Here is a 22,618-nt window from a genome sequence, read left to right on the forward strand (position 1 = left end):
GCACCGCAGCCATCTTTCCCGAGGGCCCGACCTAAAAAGGACGGCGCTCGCATAGTAATTTCCAGGTCACGGCCAGAAGCTCCGCCTCTTCCGAGGAGAGGGAGGGGGGGAGTGGGCGCGCTTCGCGCGCTCCTGCTGCGCAGGCGCAGGGCGGGGTTTCGCGGCCGCGGCGTCGGGAGCCGTAGTCGGTTCTGTTTTGCTCTGTGCGTCAGAAGCTTGTCTGGGGGCAGCTCTTCTGGTATCTGGCGTCAGCTATGGCGGAGGCGATGGATTTAGGCAAAGACCCCAACGGGCCCACCCATTCCTCGACCTTGTTCGTGAGGGAAGATGGCAGTTCCATGTCCTTCTACGTGCGTCCCAGCCCGGCCAAGCGCCGGCTCTCGACGCTCATCCTGCACGGCGGCGGCACCCTGTGCCGGGTGCAGGAACCCGGGGCCGTGCTGCTGGCCCAGCCCGGGGAGGCGGCGGCCGAGGCCTCGGGCGACTTCATCTCCACGCAGTACATCCTGGACTGCGTGGAGCGCAACGAGAGGCTAGACCTGGAGGCCTATCGGCTGGGCTCGGCGGCCGACCAGGCCCCGGAGACGAAACCCGGGGCCCAGGCCGAGGGGGGCGCCGCCTCCGCCGCGCAGCCCGAGCCGCAGTCGCACGGGGGGCGCATCGCCTTCACGGACGCGGACGACGTGGCCATCTTGACGTACGTGAAGGAAAATGCCCGCTCGCCCAGCTCTGTCACCGGCACCGCCTTGTGGAAGGCGATGGAGAAAAGCTCGCTCACCCAGCATTCGTGGCAGTCCCTGAAGGACCGCTACCTCAAGCACCTTCGGGGCCAGGAGCATAAGTACCTGTTGGGGGACGCCCCAGTGAGCCCCTCGTCCCAGAAACTCAAGCGGAAAGCTGAGCAGGATCCCGAAGCCGCTGATAGCGGGGGTGAGGCCTTTGCCGCGAATGCGGGACCTGCGCTGCACCTGTGCGGGTGGGGGCGGGGCGCCTTCCCCTTTCTGTTAGGCCTCCATGTTGGTGCTTCTGGTAGCGTCGCCCGGCAGTCCCCCCGCCCCTTTAAACATCCGGGTAAAATTGCACCATTTTCTAATCGCACTTCGATGTATTCTTCCAGTGACTAGGGAATTGACGTTGTTTGAAATTGAAAAGGTACATAGGGATACCACCCCTCCAATCTTACCAACCAGCTACCCACTTTTCCTCACCAGAGGTAATGTGTTGTTAACCAGCTTCCAGGGTGTCTTTTCCAGAAACTCGTTTTTAAAAAATTCCTCTATGTTCCGATAGATTGAGTATAAGCCTTTTTAAAGGCATGCCAGACCAGTTTATTTTCATGTTTTGGTTTCTTTGCGTATTTATTCACAGAAGGTTTCGTCAGTTGGAATGGTCTTCCTGGTCTCGCTTAGGTGAAGTGAGTTTTTAATGCAGTTGAATTGAACGGGATTCAGGTGTGGTTAGGACTTAGTGGAAAGCTGGGAAGATGCTTCACTTTTGATGTAGTGGGTATTGAGAGCTTAAACTGACAGACCCTTTTGTTTAAAGAAGCATGTCACCCGCCCCCACCTCCCCTGCCCCTTCCGTTATGTGGCTGGCTAGTCCATATAACATTTCAGGTCTGGGGAGGTAAATCTGTTTCTCCTGTTCAGCATGCTTAGTAGGAATTCTGTTTTTGGTAAAAGTGACATTTCAGATTCATTCATTCAACAGATAATTGAGTGCCAGACACTGTTATCCTGCTGGGATATAACAATAAATTAAAGTCCCTGCGGTCATGGAGCTTTACATGCTAGCTGGGCAGTGGTAAGTGCTATAGAGAAAAATAAATCAGGGTTAAGGGCTGGGGAGGAGGTCGTTTTCTACAGGGTGATAAGGGAATGTCACACATAAGCTGATACTTGAGCAGAGACCAAAAGAAGGAGCAAGCCAGGTGATACCTGAGGAAGCGATTCTGGCGGATGGAATATTCAATGCAAAGGCCCGGAGGTGGGAATATAGCTGGTGTGTTCTTGGAGCAACAAAGACCAGTGTGGCTAGAATGGAGTAAGCAACAGGGAGAATTTTGGGAGAGAGTCCAAGGCTATGTGTATGGGTGAAGTAGATCATGTAGGGCTTTGCTTTTAAATCGGTAGCATTGGGACTACAGACAGGCAACTTGGAACTTTGGAGAAAATTAAGCTGGATTCACCCTACTCTAATATTTTGATCAGATATTTAATTATAAAAATTAAAATCCTAAAATGACTAAGAAGGTATGGATGAGGGGTTCCTGGCTGCTTCAGCCGGTAGAGCATGTGACTCTTGATCTCAGTGTTGTAGATTTGAGCCTTAGGTTGGGTGTAGAGATTACTTAAAAAAAAAAAAAAACTTGAAAAAAATATGCATAAATATATTTTTAATTAATTTTTTAATTCTATTGTTTATTGATCTTTCTTAAAATCTGGAGTACTCTTGGCGTACAATATTAGTTTCAAGTATACAACCTAGGGATTCTACATTTGCATACATTGCAAACTGATTACAGGAAGTCTGGTTACTATCTGTCATCGTACAAGTTAATACAATATCATTGATTTTATTCCCTGTATTGTACATTATATCCCCATGATTTATTTATTTTATACCTGGACGTTTGTACCTCTTAATCCCTTTCACCCATTTTACTTCCCCGCACCCCCCCCCCCCCCCCCCCCCCTCTGTGAATTTGGGTTTGGTTTTGTTTGGTTGGTTTTTTAGATTCCACTTAGGAGTGAAATCATATGGTATTTTTCTTTCTCTGACTTACTTCGCTAGTATATCTTCTAGGTCCATCCGTGTTGCAAATGGCAAGGTTTTGTTACTGCTTTTTTTTTTTTTTTTAAACCCCCGGCTGAGTAGTAGTACTGTGTGTGTGTATGTATTTTAATCCATTCATCTATCAGTGGACACTTGGGTTGTTGCCGTATCTTGGTTCTTGTAAATAATGGTGCTATGAACATAGGGTTGCATATATCTTTTCCTGTTAGTGTTTCCATTTTCTTCAGATTGATGCCTCAAAGTGATATTGCTGGATTGTATGGCAGTTCTATTTTTTAATTTTGTGAGGAACCTCAGTACCCTTTTCTATAGTGGCTACACCAATTTACACTCCCAGCAGCAGTGCACAGGGTTTCTTTTCTCTACATCTTGAACAGTACTTGTTATTTCTTGTCTTCTTGATAATAGCCATTCTGTCAGGTGTGATGTGATACTTCATTGTGGCTTTCATTTGCATTTCACTGATGATTAGTGATGTTGAGCATCTTTTCATGTGCCTCTTAGCCATTTGTGTATTTTCTTCGGAAAAATGTTTATTCAGATCCTCTTATTTTTTAATTGGAATTTTTTTGTTATTGAGTTGTATGCATTCTTTATTCTGGGTATTGATCTCTTATTGGATGTATGATTTGCAGGTATTTTTTCCCATTCAGTAGGTTGCCTTGAATATACTTTTTAATTTTAAAAAGAATTTGCATGGTGATAGTCCTGAAACCAAAAAGATTTTAAGAAGCTTTTTATATTTGATTACTTGAAATTAAAAACTTCCCATGATAAAGTCAGAGAGCAAACTGGAAAAATATTCCCAATACATTGCAACATAGTTACTTTCCTTAATGTCCAAAGAGCTTACAGAAGTTAGTGAAAGAAAACTAGTAGAACCATGAGCAAAAGAAATGGAACAAGAATTTTCCAGAAAAGGAAACGAATGGCCAATAAACAAATGCAGAGTATTGTTATTAAATAAAAGTAAATTAGACACTGATCAGAGGATCTATAGAAACCATGCCTGGACTTCTGACCCATAGAAACTTATATAACACATGTCTGTGGTGGTGTTTTTCAGGAAAGTAAATGAGAACAAGGAAATGCTGTATTTTATTTATCAGATTGGCAAAAATTAACAAAATGGGTAATAATTAGAGATATTTTATTGAGTAATATATGTGTTACGTAAAATTTGCCATTTTAACTGTTAAGTGTTCAGTCTGGTGGCATTAAGTACATTCACATTGTCATGTAACCATCACCACCATCTGTCTCCAGAACTTTTTGTTCTTCTAAAACTAAAACTCTTCACCCATTAAGCACTGACTCCCCTTTTGCTCCTTCCCCCAGCCACTGACAACCACCATTCTACATTTTTGTCTTTATGAATTTGGTCTATCTAGCTCACATAGATAGACCAAATGTATTTGTCCTTTTGTGATTGGCTTATTTCATTTAGCACAGTGTCTTCAGGGTTCGTCCATGTTGTAGCATGTGTCTGAATTTCCTTCCTTTTTAGAGCTGAATAATATTCCACAGAACTTATAGACCATGTTTTGTTTGTCTGGTCATCCATCAGTGGACACTTAGGTTGTTTCCATATCTTGGCTGTTGTGAATAATGCTGCTATGAAAGTGGGTGTACTAATATCTGTTTGAGACCCTGGTTTCATTTCTTTTGAGTATACATTCAGAAGTGGAGTTGCTGGCTCATATGGCAATTTTATGTTTAGTATTTTGATCACCATACTATTTTCCAGTTGTGTATTTTAGTATGTTATATGATTGTTGTAACCACTACCTAAATCAGGATACGGAACAGTTACATCACAAACAACTTTTTCCTGCTGCTCCTTAGTAGTCAGTTTTTGTTAAGTGGAAAAGAGAGCAGAATTAAATCCTCAGAGAACGAAGAGTAAAAAAGAGACCGGAGGATGCTTAGCTTTGGGAGACCCTCCTTTCTGTAGATGGTATGTAGTGGATTGTGATGTACCCTCCTCATCTGTCTACAGCAGCTGGGAGAGCCGTCTTGCCCAAAGTCTTGTCTTTTAGAATGGCTAGCATTTAGGGACTGATCTAGGGGGAATTCTGTCATGGCTTCCTCACCCCAACTTGGCCAGTTCCAGACTTCCCCATGGTTTCAGCTGAGATTTTGTTGGAGCTCTTTTACTGCTCAGCTTCTTTCTCTGCCCACTCCCGCTTTCTTGACAGGTGTTTTGCTGGGAGTGCACCCTACTAAACACCTATGTGTTTATCTCCATTTTGCAATCTACTTTCCAGAGAACCCAATTTATGGTACAATTTTGTTAATTTGCACAATTTATAAATAAAAAGCAAAAAAATGAATTACGCTTGAAGAGTATTTTTTATTTTACATATTAGAACCTAGGAAAAATATCACCACTTGGAGAGTACAACTTTTCAGAAGCAAGAGTAGAAATTTTTGAACATGCATATCTTATGTTTTCTTATTCTTCTGATCTCAAACAGATGTCTTCTAATAGAAAAAATGTACAAGCTCACTTCTGGCTAAGAGCTCACAGAGCATGCACTGTATTTTTGGTTTCTGCAAAAGAGGCTAATTCTAATCTGGTGCTGTTCTTCTCTTTAATAGAACCACAGAATAAGAGAACTCCAGACTTACCTGAGGAAGAATACGTAAAGGAAGAGATCAAGGAGAATGATGAAGCAGTCAAAAAGATGCTTGTAGAAGCCACCCGGGAGTTTGAGGAGATTGTGGTATGTTGACTAGATTTAACTTCTTTTCACTACTTCCATTCTTCTTTAAAATTGGTTATCGCATTTACTCTTTGTACACCTAGAGCCCAGCATGGTAAGGGCGGCTGGGGGTGGGGAGGGGGGGAGTGATCTTGGTTTCAGGCATGTAGCTTTTCGGTTTTGGTAGGAAAACTTCAGAGGGGTAGAGGGAGAAAAATTGGGAAGAATTATTCTAAAACCATATAAAGCACCCCATTTCAAGGACTCTGTTCTCAGTTTAAGGTTTTTAAGACTGTGGATTTATCTTTTAAAATATTTTCGTGCTTCTCAGGAAAATAAATGCAATTTTTAAAAGAGTTTAATTTTTTTAATGAACAGGTTTAGCTTTTTCTGTACTTAAGGTGGTTTTGGGATTTCTTTTTAATGTGCTTCCATATTTAGTTGAGCTTCTGATACTCGGTTGCAATCCCATATTTAATCATAGTTAGAGGGAAAGGTAGGACCTATAAAATAGGAGTAATTTAAAAGAAAGTCCAAATTATATATGCATGTCTTCTCCAAGAGAAAGGATCTTGTAAAATAATTTTTCTTATTAACAAAGGAAAATGGTTAGGCCTCGTTGTAACATAGGAAAATAATTTAAATTCTGTAATTGGTGAGTGAAGGAATGCACAGGAATTGGCAGAATTTAGTGATTTTTGCCTTTTGTAGTCTGAATTTTTATTTTTTATATTTGGTCTATCATCCATAAACTTTCAAATGCAAACATGGTATACATAGTTCTCTTTTCACGTAACATGCTTTGTAATGTGCCTAAATGTAGTACAGCATGGAGGCCCTCGTATGCTTGTAAAGCTACGTGTTTTGAGTACTTATGTGAAGGCATTAGTAGGTACAGGGGATGTACTGATGCGCAAAATAGACACAGTTCCTGCCCTTATGGAGCTTACAATCTGAGACTAAAGTCAAACTTTTAACAAATGATCTAATGAACACAAGTGTATACATGAAAGTGTATGCACAAACGTGTGTTTTTTCATATTTAGTGTAGCTTCTAAAGTTCTGTTGGAATACCATAGTTATATATATACATATATGTGCGCGTAGTATACACATAAGCACATGTATATTCCCCACCTACACACAAACACTGTCACTCCCCCTTTGTCCCATCATATATATGTATATGTAAGCACACCCAACATGAATAAACATAAGAAGGAGCATGATGGGACTGAAGGGACTGAAGGAAGCTGTGTGATTGGGGTGGAAAGGACAAAGGGGTGGTGGTTGAGAGAGCGTAGATATTGTGTTTGGGACTTGGTAATTAGGAACTGGTCATATTCATCATTCTCTAGGTTGATGAGAGCCCCGATTTTGAAATACACATAACAATGTGTGATGATGATCCACCCACACCTGAGGAAGACTCTGAGACACAGCCTGATGAGGATGAGGAAGAAGAAGAAGAAGAAAAAGTTTCTGCACCAGAGGTGGGAGCTGCTATTAAGATCATCCGACAGTTAATGGAAAAGTTTAACTTGGATCTGTCAACAGTTACACAGGCCTTCCTAAAAAATAGTGGTGAGCTGGAGGCTACTTCCTCCTTTTTAGAGTCTGGTCAGAGGGCTGATGGGTATCCCATTTGGTCCCGACAGGATGACTTAGATTTGCAAAAAGATGATGAGGATGCCCGAGATGCATTGGTCAAAAAATTTGGTGCTCAGAATGTAGCTCGGAGGATTGAATTCCGAAAGAAATAATTGGCAAGGTAACGAGAAAAGAGAAAAGGTGTGGCAATTGAGGTTTAAAAAAAAAAAAAAAAAGATTTGTGACCATTGAACTTCAGATATTTGTACATTGGAACTGACACGTGTCTTCTGACCAATGCTGCCATTGCTCTGTGAATCTTAGATTTTGTAGCCAAGCAGAGTTGTGTAGGAGACTAAAAATAAAAGACATTGGATATATTTAGAGTTGTCCCTGGCAGTATCAGTGTGTTTATGAAAGGAAAATCTAAACCAGAGGGAGGTTGGCCTCTGTAGTAGTAATCCTTTTCTGAATGGAACGCTTGCTATATTGTTTCAGGAGCTAGTGACAAAGTCAAAGGAGGGAGATTAAGAGATGGGTCTTTTCAGGGCAGCATGAATAAAGAGCTTCCTGTCCTTTGGCAGAAGCTCCTCTAGATTGGATAGATTCCAAATCAAGAATCTAGAAATGTGAAAAGTTTTACTGCAAGTCCTTGGAACACAGACTTCCCTACAACCTTGCATCCCCTAGTGAGTTCTGATTTCTCAACTGCTTTTAAAATCCCATATTCCCTTTGCTAACTTACTATTTGGGGACCCTGCTCCTTGGCTGTTTTTTTCTTCCGTTCTTTGTCAGTTATACTTGTGGAACGTGTTTCTTTACCTACCACCCAGTTTTGTTTAAAACACACACAGAACCCCTACAGAGTCTTAAGAACAGTCTTACTCAGTTACTAGTAATGTGTTTTTATTTATTGAAAATAGTTTTGTGCTAAGGATTGTGTTAGATTTACAAATTAGTGGATTGATTCCTCTTTGTTGTGTTGCTTTCATTGTTGAAAATAAATAGAACTTTGAGTCTCCAAGTGTTTTTCTTTGATCGTATTCACACAACCTTTTCGATACAAAAACCATGAAGGAACTGACATTTTTTTGGCTCTTAATTAGGTCAATAATGAACAAAGTGGTTTCATTTTAGAACTAGTAGCCTACTAGAAGGATGCTAGTTCTCTGGATGGAGCAGAGAGAAGATCTGTGTCAAGGACTGTGAGAGATGAAAAACATTGAACTGCTGAGAGCCGGAGTAGAGAGGAGCTAATGAGGAACCAGCAGGTGTGTAACAGAAGGTGTCGGTGCCCTACCCATGTTCTCTGGGCACTCACCATTCCAGCACGTGCCACTGATGGGAGTCACACTGCAAGTGCCTACTTGAAGCTTTCCTTCTGCTTGAAGTGCTGTGAAGTTAATGCCCCTGGGAGTGGCTTTCAGTCGATGGTGGATGAGAAGTAGAGGATGCAGACACAGTTTCCTTGCTGTCCAGAGAAATGACATGACTGAATCTTTGAGAATTACCCCGAGTGGGATAATGGTGTCAGCGCCATCTGTTAGAGGTTCCTGGCAAAAATAAGCATACTGGCCCACAATGACAGTCTATGCATGCACCCGTTAGGCTTCCTTTTCTTGTTTCACATCTGCACTTCCCTAATAAGTACATCTTGAAATCATCAATTACACATACATTCTTAGAGTTCAATTCTGGGGGAACCCAGCCTAAATCAAAATGCTTCACTTTGCCCTTCTCTTTAGTATGTTATAAGGATACAACTGCTCCCAGTAGTACCTAGCTCACTCCAGGAGTAATTTTAAAGTTGGTATTGGGGGGCGCCTGGGTGGCACAGCGGTTAAGCGTCTGCCTTCGGCTCAGGGCGTGATCCCGGCGTTGTGGGATCGAGCCCCACATCAGGCTCTTCTGCTATGAGCCTGCTGCTTCCTCTCCCACTCCCCCTGCTTGTGTTCCCTCTCTCGCTGGCTGTCTCTATCTCTGTCAAATAAATAAATTAAAAAAATCTTTAAAAAAAAAATAAAGTTGGTATTGGGAAGGATTGGGTGGTGGGCATTTGTTTAAAATGTGTTCTCCAGGGGCGCCTGGATCGCTCAGTCAGTTAAGCGTCCAACTCTTGATTTGTGCTCAGTTCATGATCTCAGGGGCTTGTGAGGTCAAGCCCCATGTTGGGCCCTGTGCTCAGCATGGAGTCTGCCTAAGATTCTCTCCCTCTCCCTCTGCCCCCCACCCTTGTGCTCATGCACGCACACTCTCAAATAGGTAGATAATAGATGTAATTTAGGATGTTTATACCCTAGTAAAGTTACCGTAGCTTTTACAGGACTAGAAATTTCAGTTTTGTCAAAGCATGGGCAAAAGAGTCTGATTCATTATATCTAGACTCCCAAAAGATGTGTAAACCAAAGCACTCATTCTAAACCAGTAACTTTCAAATACCTGTTTTTGCAATTTCTCTGGCATTTCATTTTTTAGGCTGAGAGGTATATGTGGGGAAACAAATTATCAGAAGTGTTTTTGGGGGCTCAAATCTAAGCAGGGAAAAGGAGTTGAATTTTAGTTAATGGCATTGAACTATAGCTGCATCTGCTTCAAAGACCAGCTGTTCAAGTCCTAAAGTCAGGATACCCCTCCCTTGAGCTCCCAAATTCTTGCTCTTTGGGTTTTCTTGACTTTATGAGACTTGTGGTCTGGGAAACATCATATTTTACTCATTTTAGCTCTTGAATTCTGGGCCTTCCTTATTATTCCCCCCCACCCCATACTTCAGCTTTTGAAATTTTCTAGGCCTTATATAACTTCTATACCTTCCGTTAGTGGCAGAAACATCGGCAAACCGCAGCAGTGGATTATGCTTCTGCTCTTCGGTTTTCCTTTGTTTCCTGTCCCTTTTAAGCAGTTGTATTTGCATTTTAAAGGTTTAAGATGCTGCTTGAATTCTTGAGATCTCTTGTTTTTGGTCTAATGCTGTTTGCTGGGTCATATGCTCCCTCTGCCTAAATCCGTAAGTTGTATTTAATTGCTTATAACAGAAAACTTAAAGGACTTCAAACAATAAGGGAAATGGGATTATATCTTGTATATATAACAAGTCCTGAGGCAGGTAGCTTCAGGGTTCTTTTTATTTTTCTGCTCTGCTATTTCTATCTTGTCTTGTTGGCTGCTTCCTTCACGGTCGGAAGTTGGCTGCTACAGTTCTAACAGCGAAAGAGGGACAATTTCCTCCTAGGTGTCTCCTTTATTGGTGGGCAACCTTTCTCAGAAGCCCCTAGACTTCTCATTGGCCAGAATTTTGGCACATGCCCCTTCCTAACTTCCTAAATGACTAGATTGACTTTATCAAGGTTTATCTTTCTTGGGCTGCAGATAGTGTAACCTTCCCTGGGAATGTGGTATAAAGGGGAGGTAAATACCCAAGTAAAAGTCTGCTAAAAACTTGGATTGTACAGGTAAATCCTAGTGACCTTCTCTGGGAACAAGAATATCCACCCAGTTGTGGATTATTATCTGTTATGATCTGCCTGGACTTAACCTTTTGAGTTTGTTCTTTTCTCATTTTTCCTATAACTTAGGGTTTTTAATATGCTCCTTGAACATATTTTTCTCTCTTTCTTTTTTTAAAATTTTGATATTATTAATTATTTATTTTTAAAGATTTTATTTATTTGACAGAGACACAGCGAGAGAGGGAACACAAGTAGGAGGAGTGGGAGAGGGAGAAGCAGGCTTCCTGCTGAGCAGGGAGCCCGATGTGGGGCTCCATCCCAGGACCCTGGGATCATGACCTGAGCTGAAGGCAGACTCTTAACTACTGAGCCACCCAGGCGCCCCTGATTTTATTTATTTACTTGAGAAAGAGCACAGAGGGAGAGGGAGAGGGAGAAGCAGACGCCTGCTGAGCAGAGTGCCTGATAGGGGACTTGATCCCAGGACCCTGGGATCATGACCTGAGCCAAAGGCAGACACTTAATCGACTGAGCCACGCAGGTGCCCCTTGAGCATATTTTCTTAAAGCAAATGCCGTTTATGCTTCTCTGTCAATAATAAACATTACCTTGAAACTCATTCTGCATATCTTTTTGCTCTTTTCCTCTCAGGTTCTCTAGCTTCCAGTATGGTTATGCCTGTCAACAAGGAGCGCGTCCTCAGTTCATTTTTTTAATTTTCTAACTGCAGTTTTCAGTTTTGATAGTTTATTGCCTTTGGGGTATTTTTGGGGAATGTATCAGGTTTTATGAGCTTGGCACTTCGGCACTGTGGGCTGCCTCGGTCATAAATTTGTGTCCAAAGATTTGAAGAGCTCATCTGGGCTCTTCAGAGAAGCTTGGTGATAACTGTTCTGCCTGATGGTAACTGTTCTGCCTGATGGTAACTGTTCTGCCTGATGGTTTGTGTTTAATTGGTAGCTGTTGTCCACAATATAGATTTAAGTAAATCAAATTATTTTCTAACATTTTTAAAGCAGACAGTGGAAACTTTACAAATACATGCTTACAGGGTTTAAAATAGTTAAAACATGGAACTCATTAGAAGGGTGTGGCTCTAGTGTCTTTGGCAAGCAAACCAAAACCTATGCCAGAGATCATACACTAAAAACTTAAGAACAGGAAATTTGGATACGGGGAGAGGCACACTGGTAATGTGCACACACAGGGAAGACCGTGTAAGTACACAGGAAAAAGATGGCCATTAGCATAGCAAAGAAACAGGTCTCAGAAGAAACCAAACTGGTAGATACTTTGAGAACTGTGAGAAAAGGAATTTCTGCCATTCAAGCCACCTAGTCTGTTCATGGTATAAACACCATCAAATATATTAGGTTCCCTTTTTTTTTTCCTTGATAGATGCCACACTCAGTAATTTGAGTGTCCCCTGTGTATGCACATGTGTGAGTTTTAATTTGTTAGGTGATAAAATTCAGCTAATGTTAGGAAAAATAATTTCCACTGAGTGTAATTTGGCCGTAAATACTGATGTTGGGATATTCTGGCACTTGAGTGTAGGTGTGTGTGAACATCTAGACAAACTCCCGTACATAATTACCCATATACCACCGGTAAGGATGTACACCTATTTGTGTTAGTGTAAAATGGGTATCTTTGTAGAACTAGATGTATGTGTATGGACCTTATTCTGACACCTTCATTGGAAAGTAAACAACGCAAATACGACAAAATAACACAAATTGATAAAATGAGCAAAAAATATTTTCAAAGATATTTTTACTGTACCAAGGTAAACCCACTATACGTTCATACACCAAAGTCTGCTTTGAAAAGTTACCACTTCAGAAGAGAGAAAACTGAAAATGAGAATGGTTATCTCAGGCTTTAGTTTAATACAGAATTTATTTATAATAAAATGAATTTTCTGGACGTTTGTGTGTGTATATATATGTATGTACACACACATACACGATGTGAAAAACCTGAAAATATAGAAATACTAATATTAGACCCAAGTAATTGTGTCGCTACTGCATTTTCATTGTAATATGTTTTAAATAGTCAAAGGAAAAAACTACAAGTGAAGGATACTCAGTATTGTGGATTTATCCTAATTCATTTAATCATTCCCTTATTGGTTGATAGAGAGTTTCTATTTCCAATTAAAGCCCTCAGAACTTTGGAGAAGAGCTCACTTTTATGAAGTCACATAATGTAATATACCGTCCTTTCATTTTCTTCTTGATAAACTAATTTCAAGTTTGTTTTCCCATCTTGCTAGAAGGGAAAGGAGTGCTGATAAGTCCCTCATAGACCTATTTTCGCTTGGGTTTGGTTACGGTTCATGGATGTTCCGGATTGGTGGACGTGGTGATTACAGGCAGGAGGTCATGTTTGTCAGAAAAATGCTTTCGTTCAGAAGGACTCAGCAGACCTGTCTGCTGGCTAATGCCTATGGTGCTTCCAGAGGCTGTATGCAGCTTACTCAGTGAAGGGAGTACAGAAGATAACTAGTGCCCACAAAAAAAGTTAAAACTTCATTGGATTTCCAGTTGTTTTCTCCTTCCTCTTGCATTAATCTCATCCCAAACAGGACGACTTAATTGTTCACTATCCTTTAAGTTGCACTGATTCTGCATCAAAAGAAGAGAGTCCTGGACCAAGTTCTGAGAATGACTTCTTCCTTCTGAAACTCAGGCCCTGGTGGGCTTTGTAGCGTATGGAACACATCCTGAAAATCATCTTCACTGAAGCACAGTTGGGGTCCTGGAGGGTCCTCTTTCTGTGGATTAGGACTCAGAAAAGGTACCTTTTCCTGAACATCTGTGGATAACAGGAGCTGCCATAAGACTTGAGGTTTCTATGCATTGCTGGTGCAGTTGGCTGAAGGAATGGGCTGGTTCTGCAGCTGACTGTGCTGCAGCTGTGTGTCTCAGTATGTCCCTTCTCAAGGATCCCATTTTGCAATTAGAGCCTGGCAGACCTCATCCCACTGTTGCAGAACGTAAAGTATGTCCACCTGCTCCAGATCCTGCAGCTTGTGTTCTTGGTGCTCAGGACAAGGCTCAGAATAGTCCTTCCCCTGCAGTATTCCTGTGCCAGTCTGTTCTTTTTGATTCTGGCATTTTTCTTGGTTTGGGAGCCAGAAAGGAGTGTATCTGAGAGGTCCCCTCCCGAAGTCGAGGGTATTGGCAGGTAATTCCTAAGGGTCAGAGTAGAGAGAGAATTCTCTCCTCTCTGCATACCCTGCGTGGGCTTCACCATCATGACACTTGGTCCTTGGCTCACACAAGCGACAGAGGACTCATGGGATGGGAGAGGAGCGGGTAGAAATGTTTTGGAGGAAGCAAAATGATGAGACCTGCCCAGGAGCGTGGACAGATTAATTTGGTGCTGCTGAGCTGTCAGACCTGGTGTTCCATTTGGGCCATCTGCCAAGGAATTGATGGACTCATTTCCACTCTGCCCTGGGTATAGGGATCTTTGGTTCTGAAACCACATCTGTGTGAAGAAAAGAGAGAAGAGGATGTCATAAGACAAGTGATTATGGCTCTTTTTCTCAAATTGCATAAAGCAAAGGGGCTATTAATACAGGCCCCAATATCAGAAATATAAATATTCCATATGTGTGAATTCATTACTCTGGTCCATGTGTTTAGTATGTATATGTACAAATAAATATGTATGTACAAATGTGTGTGTATACACATACATAAATTGAGGTCATAACACACTCAGCAATCAACTATAGATGAATTGAAACTGGCTGAAAAGGCATATGATCTAAATTCCTCCCTGTAATTTCAACAATGGATCAGAAACAAGTTTTCTTGACTAGGTTGACATTTTTCTCTTTGCCAGCGTGTGCATAAGAACCCCTATCTTAGGGGCGCCTGGGTGGCACAGCGGTTAAGCATCTGCCTTTGGCTCAGGGCGTGATCCCGGTGTTCTGGGATCGAGCCCCACATCAGGCTCCTCCGCTGGGAGCCTGCTTCTTCCTCTCCCACTGCCCCTGCTTGTGTTCCCTCTCTCGCTGGTTGTCTCTATCTCTGTCAAATAAATAAATAAAATCTTAAAAAAAAAAAAAAAGAACCCCTATCTTATATACACATATATAAATCTGATCAAGCATTAATGAACACAGGTCTTTGGAGGGTTTCTGTGCTGATAAACCTAAGACCGTGCTACTTAGTCATGAGCACTGAACCACTGTCCTAGTAACTTTATATGGTAACCAATGGGAGTGACTTTGTTCTCCCAACTGGAGGACATTTGACTATGTATACAGAGTTTTGGGGGTGTCATGAACAGGGGGAGGGGAGGTGGGCAGGGTATCTAGTTGGTAGAGGCCAGGTAGAGGCCTGAAAAATAACTGTTAGGCACAGGACAGCCTCACAAGAAAGGAATTACCTGGACCAAAGTGACAGTTCCAAGCTTTAGAAAACCTGACAGGGTAGTCTCAAAATAGGTATTAACTTTTACATTTCCCCACATTTTTGCTGCTGGTGATTCTAAATGGGTATACCACTGACAGAATTTTTCATTTTGCAGGAATGCGACTTGCGATGTTAGATGTTTACCATCCCATACCTTTACCTTTGATGATTGTGATAATCCAAGATAGGTCAAAGTTTTTTCAGCAACCCATCCGGGGAAATATCACAGGTAGAACATATTTGGTGTCACAGACATAGAACTTACTTGAATTCTTGGTTCGTGAATGCCTGTTTTTTTAGCCAGTTTTTTCCTGATTATAGTATCAAGGAATCGGTTCCTCTCAAAGGCTTGAGCTAGGGTGTGTGACTGAGATCTTGTGATGGATGTCCAGTCTTGTCTGGCTGCTTTTGGTAAGTATTCTAAAGGAGAACATGGGAACGGATGACGTCTTTTAGAACAGTTTTCATGTTTGAACTGGAGACTTGAACTTGGGAAGGTCATGCCGATTACATTTATTCCCCCTGAATCCCTAACGGTGACAGAGGAGGATGCCACCCTGCTTAGAGCAGCAGGACCAAAAGGCCCAGAGCCTTACTTGCTAAGAACCTGCCTGTCCTAGCCAGCTGTGGGACCATGCTTATATTTCTGACACTATGGTGCTCAGAACAAGCTCTAAGTGCCTCTCGAGATAATGATTTTTTGTTGAGAACATGGGCACAACATGCCGAGTTGTTTCCACTTTGGGACCTGCTGAAGAAATGCATTTTGACCAGTGGTTTCTTACCTTGAGTCCACGGCTGATGATGGTGTTGTCCTTGGGTTTCGTCTTTTCCTAAGGACCATCCAAATTCCAATTGTCTCTGTTTTGATCTGTTGTTTTTAAACCAAATCTAATTGGGAGAAGAAGATGTGAAAGGTAATTCAATCTGTTTCATTCCAAATATAGGTGCAATTAAAATTGATTTGATCAGCTGCCATTGCAATAATATCCATAAGAAAAAGGTGATGTATTATCCTAGGAGTTATATATAGTTAGCATACAATTCAGGACAGCATTTCTTTTATGGTTGTCATCATAGTATCCCAAGAAAAATTCCCCAACTTAAGAGACACTGTCAGTTCTATCCAAGGAGATCAGTATTTCTCTTTCTCCCTCTCCCACCTCTCTCGTAACAGGTCTTCTATGTGCGAATGTCTTTTCTTGGGCGCTACCATTTCTTTATAAGAAATACCATTTTATAATATATAATACATATAGAATTGATTGTGGAAAAGTATTTATTTATTTATTTATTTTTGTTTTACAAGTGCATGAGCAGGTTGGGGAGGGACAGAGGGAGAGAGAATTTTTTTTAGATTTATTTATTTTAGAGAGCCTGTGAGCTGGGGGCAGGGCAGTAGGAGAGGGTTAGAAGCAGACTCCCTGCTGAGATCACGACCTGAGCTGAAGTGAAGAGCTGGACTCTTAACGAACTAAGTTCACCCAGGTGCCCTTGGAGAGAGAATCTTCAGCAGGCTCCATCCCACCACCCTGAAATCATGACCTGAGCTGAAATCAAGAGTTGGACACTTAACTCTCTGAGCCACCCAGGCGCCCCAGGAATATCTTTAAATGGGGAGTAAATTAGCCACAGTCAAGAGCTGTACTAAGACCGAACGCCTTGCTTTGAAACTCTTGTCACTAATATAACCCATTTAACTCCTTGTTTCCTCGTTTTTGGAGTGAGATTTGCAATGTACTTTCTCATTATTTGAGTGTTTTATTTTGATAAGTTGTGATAAGATTTAGGGTGTTAATGACCACCAATGTTTAATGAACCACTCTTTTATCCAGGCATTGTGCTAAAAGATTATCTGTGCTCTAAATTAATCGAAATATTTTCAGGTAAGTCTTAAGCACATCACCAGATATTCCCATAGGATGCACTTTTATTACTAGGATTTGAGTAAACTCTTTACATCCAGAACAAATACATGAAGAGTAAAGAAAAATTTCTCCCCAGCATCCCTCAGACTAAGGACCTTAACGCCAATGGCTAATTGGAGACTGCATAGGCACAAAAATTTGAACCCATTATTTTCTTCAAAGAGGCGCCTGGGTGGCTCAGTCGTTAAGCGTCTGCCTTCGGCTCAGGACATGATCCCAGAGTCCTGGGATGGAGCCCCGCATCAGGCTCATCCGCTGGGAGCCTGTTTCTGCTTTTTTCCCCCCCCCCCCCCCGCTTGTGTTCCCTCTCTCGCTGGCTGTCTCTCTGTCAAATAAATAAAAATCTTAAAACAAAACACATTTTTACTGATCTTCATTGTTTTAAATGCTGTTTCACCTGGTATAATTGTATTGTTTACAATTACTGCCTTGCTAACTGAAGAAATCCAACTTAGTTTCCTTTTCACTACAGTAGCTCTATTCAAATAATACTATGTGGGATTTTAATTCATATACTTCTGTGTGTGAATCACACTTAAGGTGTTTAAAAAAAATTAGCCTGAAAATTGCGAATTTAGGTGAGTTCCCTAACCCACAGTTTCTTCATAATTGCAAATTAATCCCCATTCTGCAGTATATATCAATTTTTTTAAAAGGTTTTTTATTTTTAAGTAATCTCTACACCCAGTGTGGGACTCAGACTCACAACCCCGTGATCAAGCATTGCTCACTCTACCAACTGAGCCAGCAAGGTGTCCCAGTACATATCAATACATAATGATACCCTATCATTAACATAGTGTTATAATTTCCTAAATTACCTAAATCTTAAAAATTGATTTATCTCCTATTGGGAGAGCCTGAACCAGTGTATTCTCCTCCTGTCAGTGAATATACGCAACCAATATTTCCACAATTGGTAAAAGATACAAACACAGTTCTTGTTTTCAATACGCAACAATGAAAACCTTCTGAGCAACATACCTGACGTAAGAATTGCCTGAAAGTCCTGAGCCCACCCTTCCTCATTACCTTAAATCTGACGGATAATGAAAGAGAAACCTAATGCTTACCTGAATTTTGGACTCTGGAATGCCAATTTCCTTGGCCCACTGTTTCCTGGTAGCTCTATCAGGGTAAGGGTTTTGTTTAAACAATTCTTGGAGGATATCCTTTTGACTCTGGTTGTAAACAATCCTGCCTTGCCAGGTTTCTTTTTGTAGCATGCCCAACAAAAGAGAAAATGGGAAGAGGGGTATGGAGGATATGTTTATGGATTAAAAACTCCGTGTAAACGTTAAGTCTTAACGTTTTTTTTTTTTTCCAGGTTGAAAGCCTGTAAGTTCAACAATGATTCTGTATTTTTATTTTAGGGGTACAGCTAAAGTCATGCTAAATTGGAGACATATAAGTTAAATATGTATGTATAATAGAAAAAATGACTATCTATCTGATCTGAGTTACTGAAAATCCAGAAAATTGCATGCAGAGAAAATAGGAAGCAATAGGAGATAGGAAAATTAATGGATATAAATAGGTAAAACCTTAAAAAATTGAGATAAAATATACAGTAACTGGTACTTTGTGATAAAATACATTTTAATATAAAATATTAGGTATTCCATATATATGTATTTTCTCCGTTTACAGTGTCAAGAACTTTTGACAACCCACTTGTGGGACTTAGGGCTGTTATCTTAAATTTGAAATTCCAGTCTCCAACTTCAAAGCACCCATCAGTCCCCTGACACAACCTACCGATGCAAACAGCTCCTGCTCCAACAATTTGCCCCTCTAATCATGATTGTGATTTTTAACTTTTATAAACTCTGGAAAATTAAGCATGTGGCATTATCAAAGAGTGCAGAATGCAGACGAAAACTTAGAAAGCTTACCGCTTGCAGTGCTGTTCAAATCCATCTTGGGAAGAGGTACCTGGATCCCACAGAGGTGAGTGGGGCCCTGAGCAGCACTCCAGGACACCAGGCTTATCAACACCCAGGGGGACCCACCCACTTCTTAAATACCCTTCTATTTAATCCCTTCATTAAGTGTTTAACACTTTTAGAAAGAAACTTGAAGTAATCAGCTTAAGAAGTACAGATTCTGCCAGGCAATTTTACATCTCTCCTAATGTCTTTCCAAATATGATTTAGAATCTGTGCTCTCTAGTTTACATTTGTAAATGTTTTGTTCTCCACAGTGTTTCAGTACTCTTGGTTTTTAATTATTTTGGCTTGATGATATTATAATACTGTATGGATATACATACTTTATATTTTTCCTCAGTTCTTACTGGAACACTTTAAAAAAGATTTTATTTAGCAGAGTGGGAGAGGGGAAGGGGAAAAGGGAGAAGCAGGCTCCCTGCTGAGCAAGGAGTTTGATGCAGGGCTCAATCCAAGGACCCTGGGATCATGACCGGAGTGGAAGGCAGGCACTTAACCAACTGAGCCATCCAGGTGCCCCTAAAACACATTTCTTTCCATCAGTGATAGTAAGGTTTACATGTTATGTTGGCTAGTCTATACTCTATAGTTATTAAGAAAAAATACGAATCTAGGTTTCAAGGTATTTTGTCGATTGATTGAGTTATATGATCAGTTGGATTTAAGTAAAGGACATTATCCGTGATAATCTGGGTGGGGCTGATACAATCATGGAAAATCTTAGGAGCAAGGCTGGGCATTCCTGGAGGAAAAGAAATCACAGCTGTGGACAGCAGTTTCATTGCCCGTGAGGGAGTTTCAGCCTGGCCTTCCGTAGCGTCTGCCCCAGAGGTCTCACTCATTCTTGCCTATTCCGGTGCTACAATTGTATAAGCCAATTCTTTATAACAAATGTCTTTAGGTGTGTATATGTATATATACACATGCACACGTGTATGTATAATTTCACTAGTTTCCTATGCGTTCAGAACGCTACTGATCTTGTTTCTTTGGTTGAGACTAAATGATACAGATGTTAGCACTGGAGGTAGTTCTATAAGAACAGATGTATAGATAGATATTTGTATATATTACATATAATTTAAATATATATAAATACAAGTAAGTATTTGGGTCACCTGACCAGAATCAAAACCAATGGAAGGTGGTTGCTGAGGTCAAAGGAAATATGAGTTGGTAGTGGAAGAAAACTTAATAATACCAGCTACTACCTCGTGACCATTTGCAGACTCGAGGACATACTAGTTATAAGAATTTTGCTATGAGTCTGTATATATATTAAAATATATTTTTTTGTTCCCACAGTTATCCCATCGTGATCCATTAATAATAGTTAACTTTATTATTTCAAGTAGGCTCCATGCTCAGCTTGGGGGCCTGAAATCATGACCCTGAGATCAAGAGTCATACTCAACTGCCTGAGCCAGCAGGCATCCCAATAATAGTCCACTTTAAAGATTTTTTATTTTATTTTTTTATTTTAGAGAGAAATAAGGAACATTAGCAGGGGGAGGGGCAGAGGGAGAGGAGAATCCGAAGCAGACTCCACGCTGAGCACAGAGCCCCACATGGGGCTTGATCCAAGGACCCTGAGATCATGACCTGAGCAGAAATCAAGAATCAGATGCTTAAACAACCGAGCCACCCAGGCACCCCAATAGTTCACTTTAAATCACCATATTTAAGGAGTATCAAAAGAGATGGATGCACATCACTCAAGGATGTTGCCTCTTCTTTTGGGGAAAGGATTAGTGTGTTTCTATTGTAGGCAGGATAGTTGTACCATATTAGGCAGAAATATCACTTTTTTTTTTTTAATTTGAAAGTCATTTATGGTTTCAGGAGAGGTGTATGGCTTACAGCCCAACAAGATGTAGACAGAAATGGTTAGTTTTACATGTCAGTATGGTTAAGCTACAGAACTTAGTTATTCACTCATCTAGGTGTTTCTGTGAAGGTATTTTGTAGGTGTGATTAAAGTCCACGATCACTTGACTTTAAGGGAGATTATCCTATATAATCTGGCTGGGCCTGAGTCAATCGACTGCAAGGCCAAGAGGACAGAGTAAAGGCTTCCCTGCGAAGACATTCTTCCTGTTAACTGATGCTTCAGCTCGTGCTCAAGAGTTCAGCCCATACAATGAATTTTGGAATTGCCTAGTGAGTCTCTACAGTCACATCGGCTATTTCCTTGCAATTAATCTCTATAAGCTGATTCTGTTTCTCTGGTTGAATGGCTGTACTCTGCCTGATAAAATCACCAAATTGCTTTATTTGGAAATGATGACATTGAATAGGAAAAAAGCGTATATGTGGATTTGTCTTGGAGACAAACCATGGATGGTGGAAAACTTTATTGAATCCTAGAAAGATGGCTACTCATGTTATGCCACTATAAATTTTTTTGGTAAAGCTATGTTAGCTGTGAAAACCTGGAAGGCAGAAAATGGGCGAAACCTTCTTGTGCCTTGAGTTATGGATAACAGAATATTTCTGACATGATTCCCATGTTCTTGGCCACTATGGCCTGGGAACATTTAGAAAGAAATGAGCTCAGAAAGGAATGTTTTAGTAAAGGCATATTCTATTACTATTGAAAAAAAAAAAGAATGTGTCGTTCAACAGGAAGAAGGGTAGGAGATAGAATGCATGAACTTCAGGGTAAGGGGTACAGGTAGATTTTGGGGTACAGGTAGATTTTATACTCATTTAAATGAAGACATAAAAACTTGGAGACATACTTTTTGAGAAAAATCTTATACATAGTTAAGAAATCCAAAAATTAACCTGGATTGTGATTTAAAACTTTTGTTCTGCGGCAATGATTGCATTAAAACTTCTACCAGTAATTCATTCCTCTATTATTTAAGCATTCCTGTAAACTGCCACGGAAAAAAAAAGGAAGTGTGCTTTTGCCACAGACAACTGATAAGCTCAAGATATTTTAGTTAAGATGAGAGAAAAATGAGGCATAATGAGTTGGGGGTGGGCTAATTGGACCTGGAAGTAAATGGAATCAGGTTAATTGGTTTGTAATTGTATGTGTTTTCCTTTGCCTTTTTTTTTTTTTTTTTTTCCTCTACTGCAGTCTCTAGGGTCCCTACTAATGAGGGCAAGCAAGATAAGGGACATCCAACGATCTGGTCTGGGGACTTCAGCCAGGACGCAGAAATTGATAAATAGGGGGGAAAAGCATGCTCTGTTAAAGGTCTACCCCTAAACATCTCCCCAGCTGAATCTGGCTACCACTCTGTTCCAATGGACGCAGTCTCCCTCCTCTTCTCTACAGATGAGAGGTTGTTTACTACGTGGGTCCAGTCCCTGTTCCAACTGGCTCACAGCATGGGCTTTTGTTCTTTGATATCTTAATGAAGGAGTTATAGTGTGATCTTCTGTTGCTTTCAGTGTGAATGGAGGTTTGGGGCTTAGAAAATCTTTCACATTGTGTCTGGTAGAGAAGGGTAAGATTTTTGTGTGCACTTTAGGGATGGAAGCTAATAATTTTGACCAAATAGATGAACCAAAATGTATTTAATAGGGGCCACTTGTTTCATGCCCATACTCATGGCACTAGCCCAGTTAGGCCTTGTCTTCCAAAGGGATTGGACTTCACAAATTGTTGATTTCGGGCTTTGCTCTGAGATATCTTTCACCCAGTGAGACGTGAATGGGTTTAAGGAAGCAGTCTGTACCATCCCTGAGCCGAATCCTCCATTTTTGGGGCCATCGCTCTTTTCTCACTGCCATGACCCTTCTCTGTCCTAGATA

The 22,618-nt window shown here is 41.0% G+C and overlaps 2 protein-coding genes across 3 annotated transcripts in view; one reads left to right on the plus strand and one right to left on the minus strand.

The window, feature by feature from the left end:
• The window catches only part of LOC103662122 (TERF2 interacting protein), a 9,636-nt gene extending 1,526 nt beyond the window's left edge, over positions 1–8,110 (plus strand). The window contains exons 1-3 of one of the 2 annotated variants that reach the window (XM_040633612.1): positions 135–930; positions 5,398–5,522; positions 6,860–8,110. In XM_040633612.1, coding sequence (XP_040489546.1) covers positions 255–930; positions 5,398–5,522; positions 6,860–7,264 — 1,206 coding nt within the window. In that variant the 5' untranslated portion in view covers positions 135–254 and the 3' untranslated portion in view covers positions 7,265–8,110. Of the gene's footprint in view, positions 1–134; positions 931–5,397; positions 5,523–6,859 lie in introns of those variants that run through there. The other variant, XM_040633613.1, reaches the window with a different exon arrangement.
• A 2,850-nt stretch (positions 8,111–10,960) lies between these two features.
• Positions 10,961–16,312, minus strand: DUXB (double homeobox B). The gene is given in 3 exon segments (XM_040634361.1): positions 10,961–13,693; positions 13,696–14,038; positions 15,224–16,312. Coding segments are annotated over 3 exon segments (819 nt in total). The 5' UTR covers positions 15,476–16,312; the 3' UTR covers positions 10,961–13,469.
• Between the last annotated feature and the right edge of the window lie 6,306 nt (positions 16,313–22,618).

Source organism: Ursus maritimus, unplaced genomic scaffold, assembly GCF_017311325.1.
Source record: "Ursus maritimus isolate PB19 unplaced genomic scaffold, ASM1731132v1 scaffold_19, whole genome shotgun sequence".
NCBI lineage: Eukaryota > Metazoa > Chordata > Mammalia > Carnivora > Ursidae > Ursus > Ursus maritimus.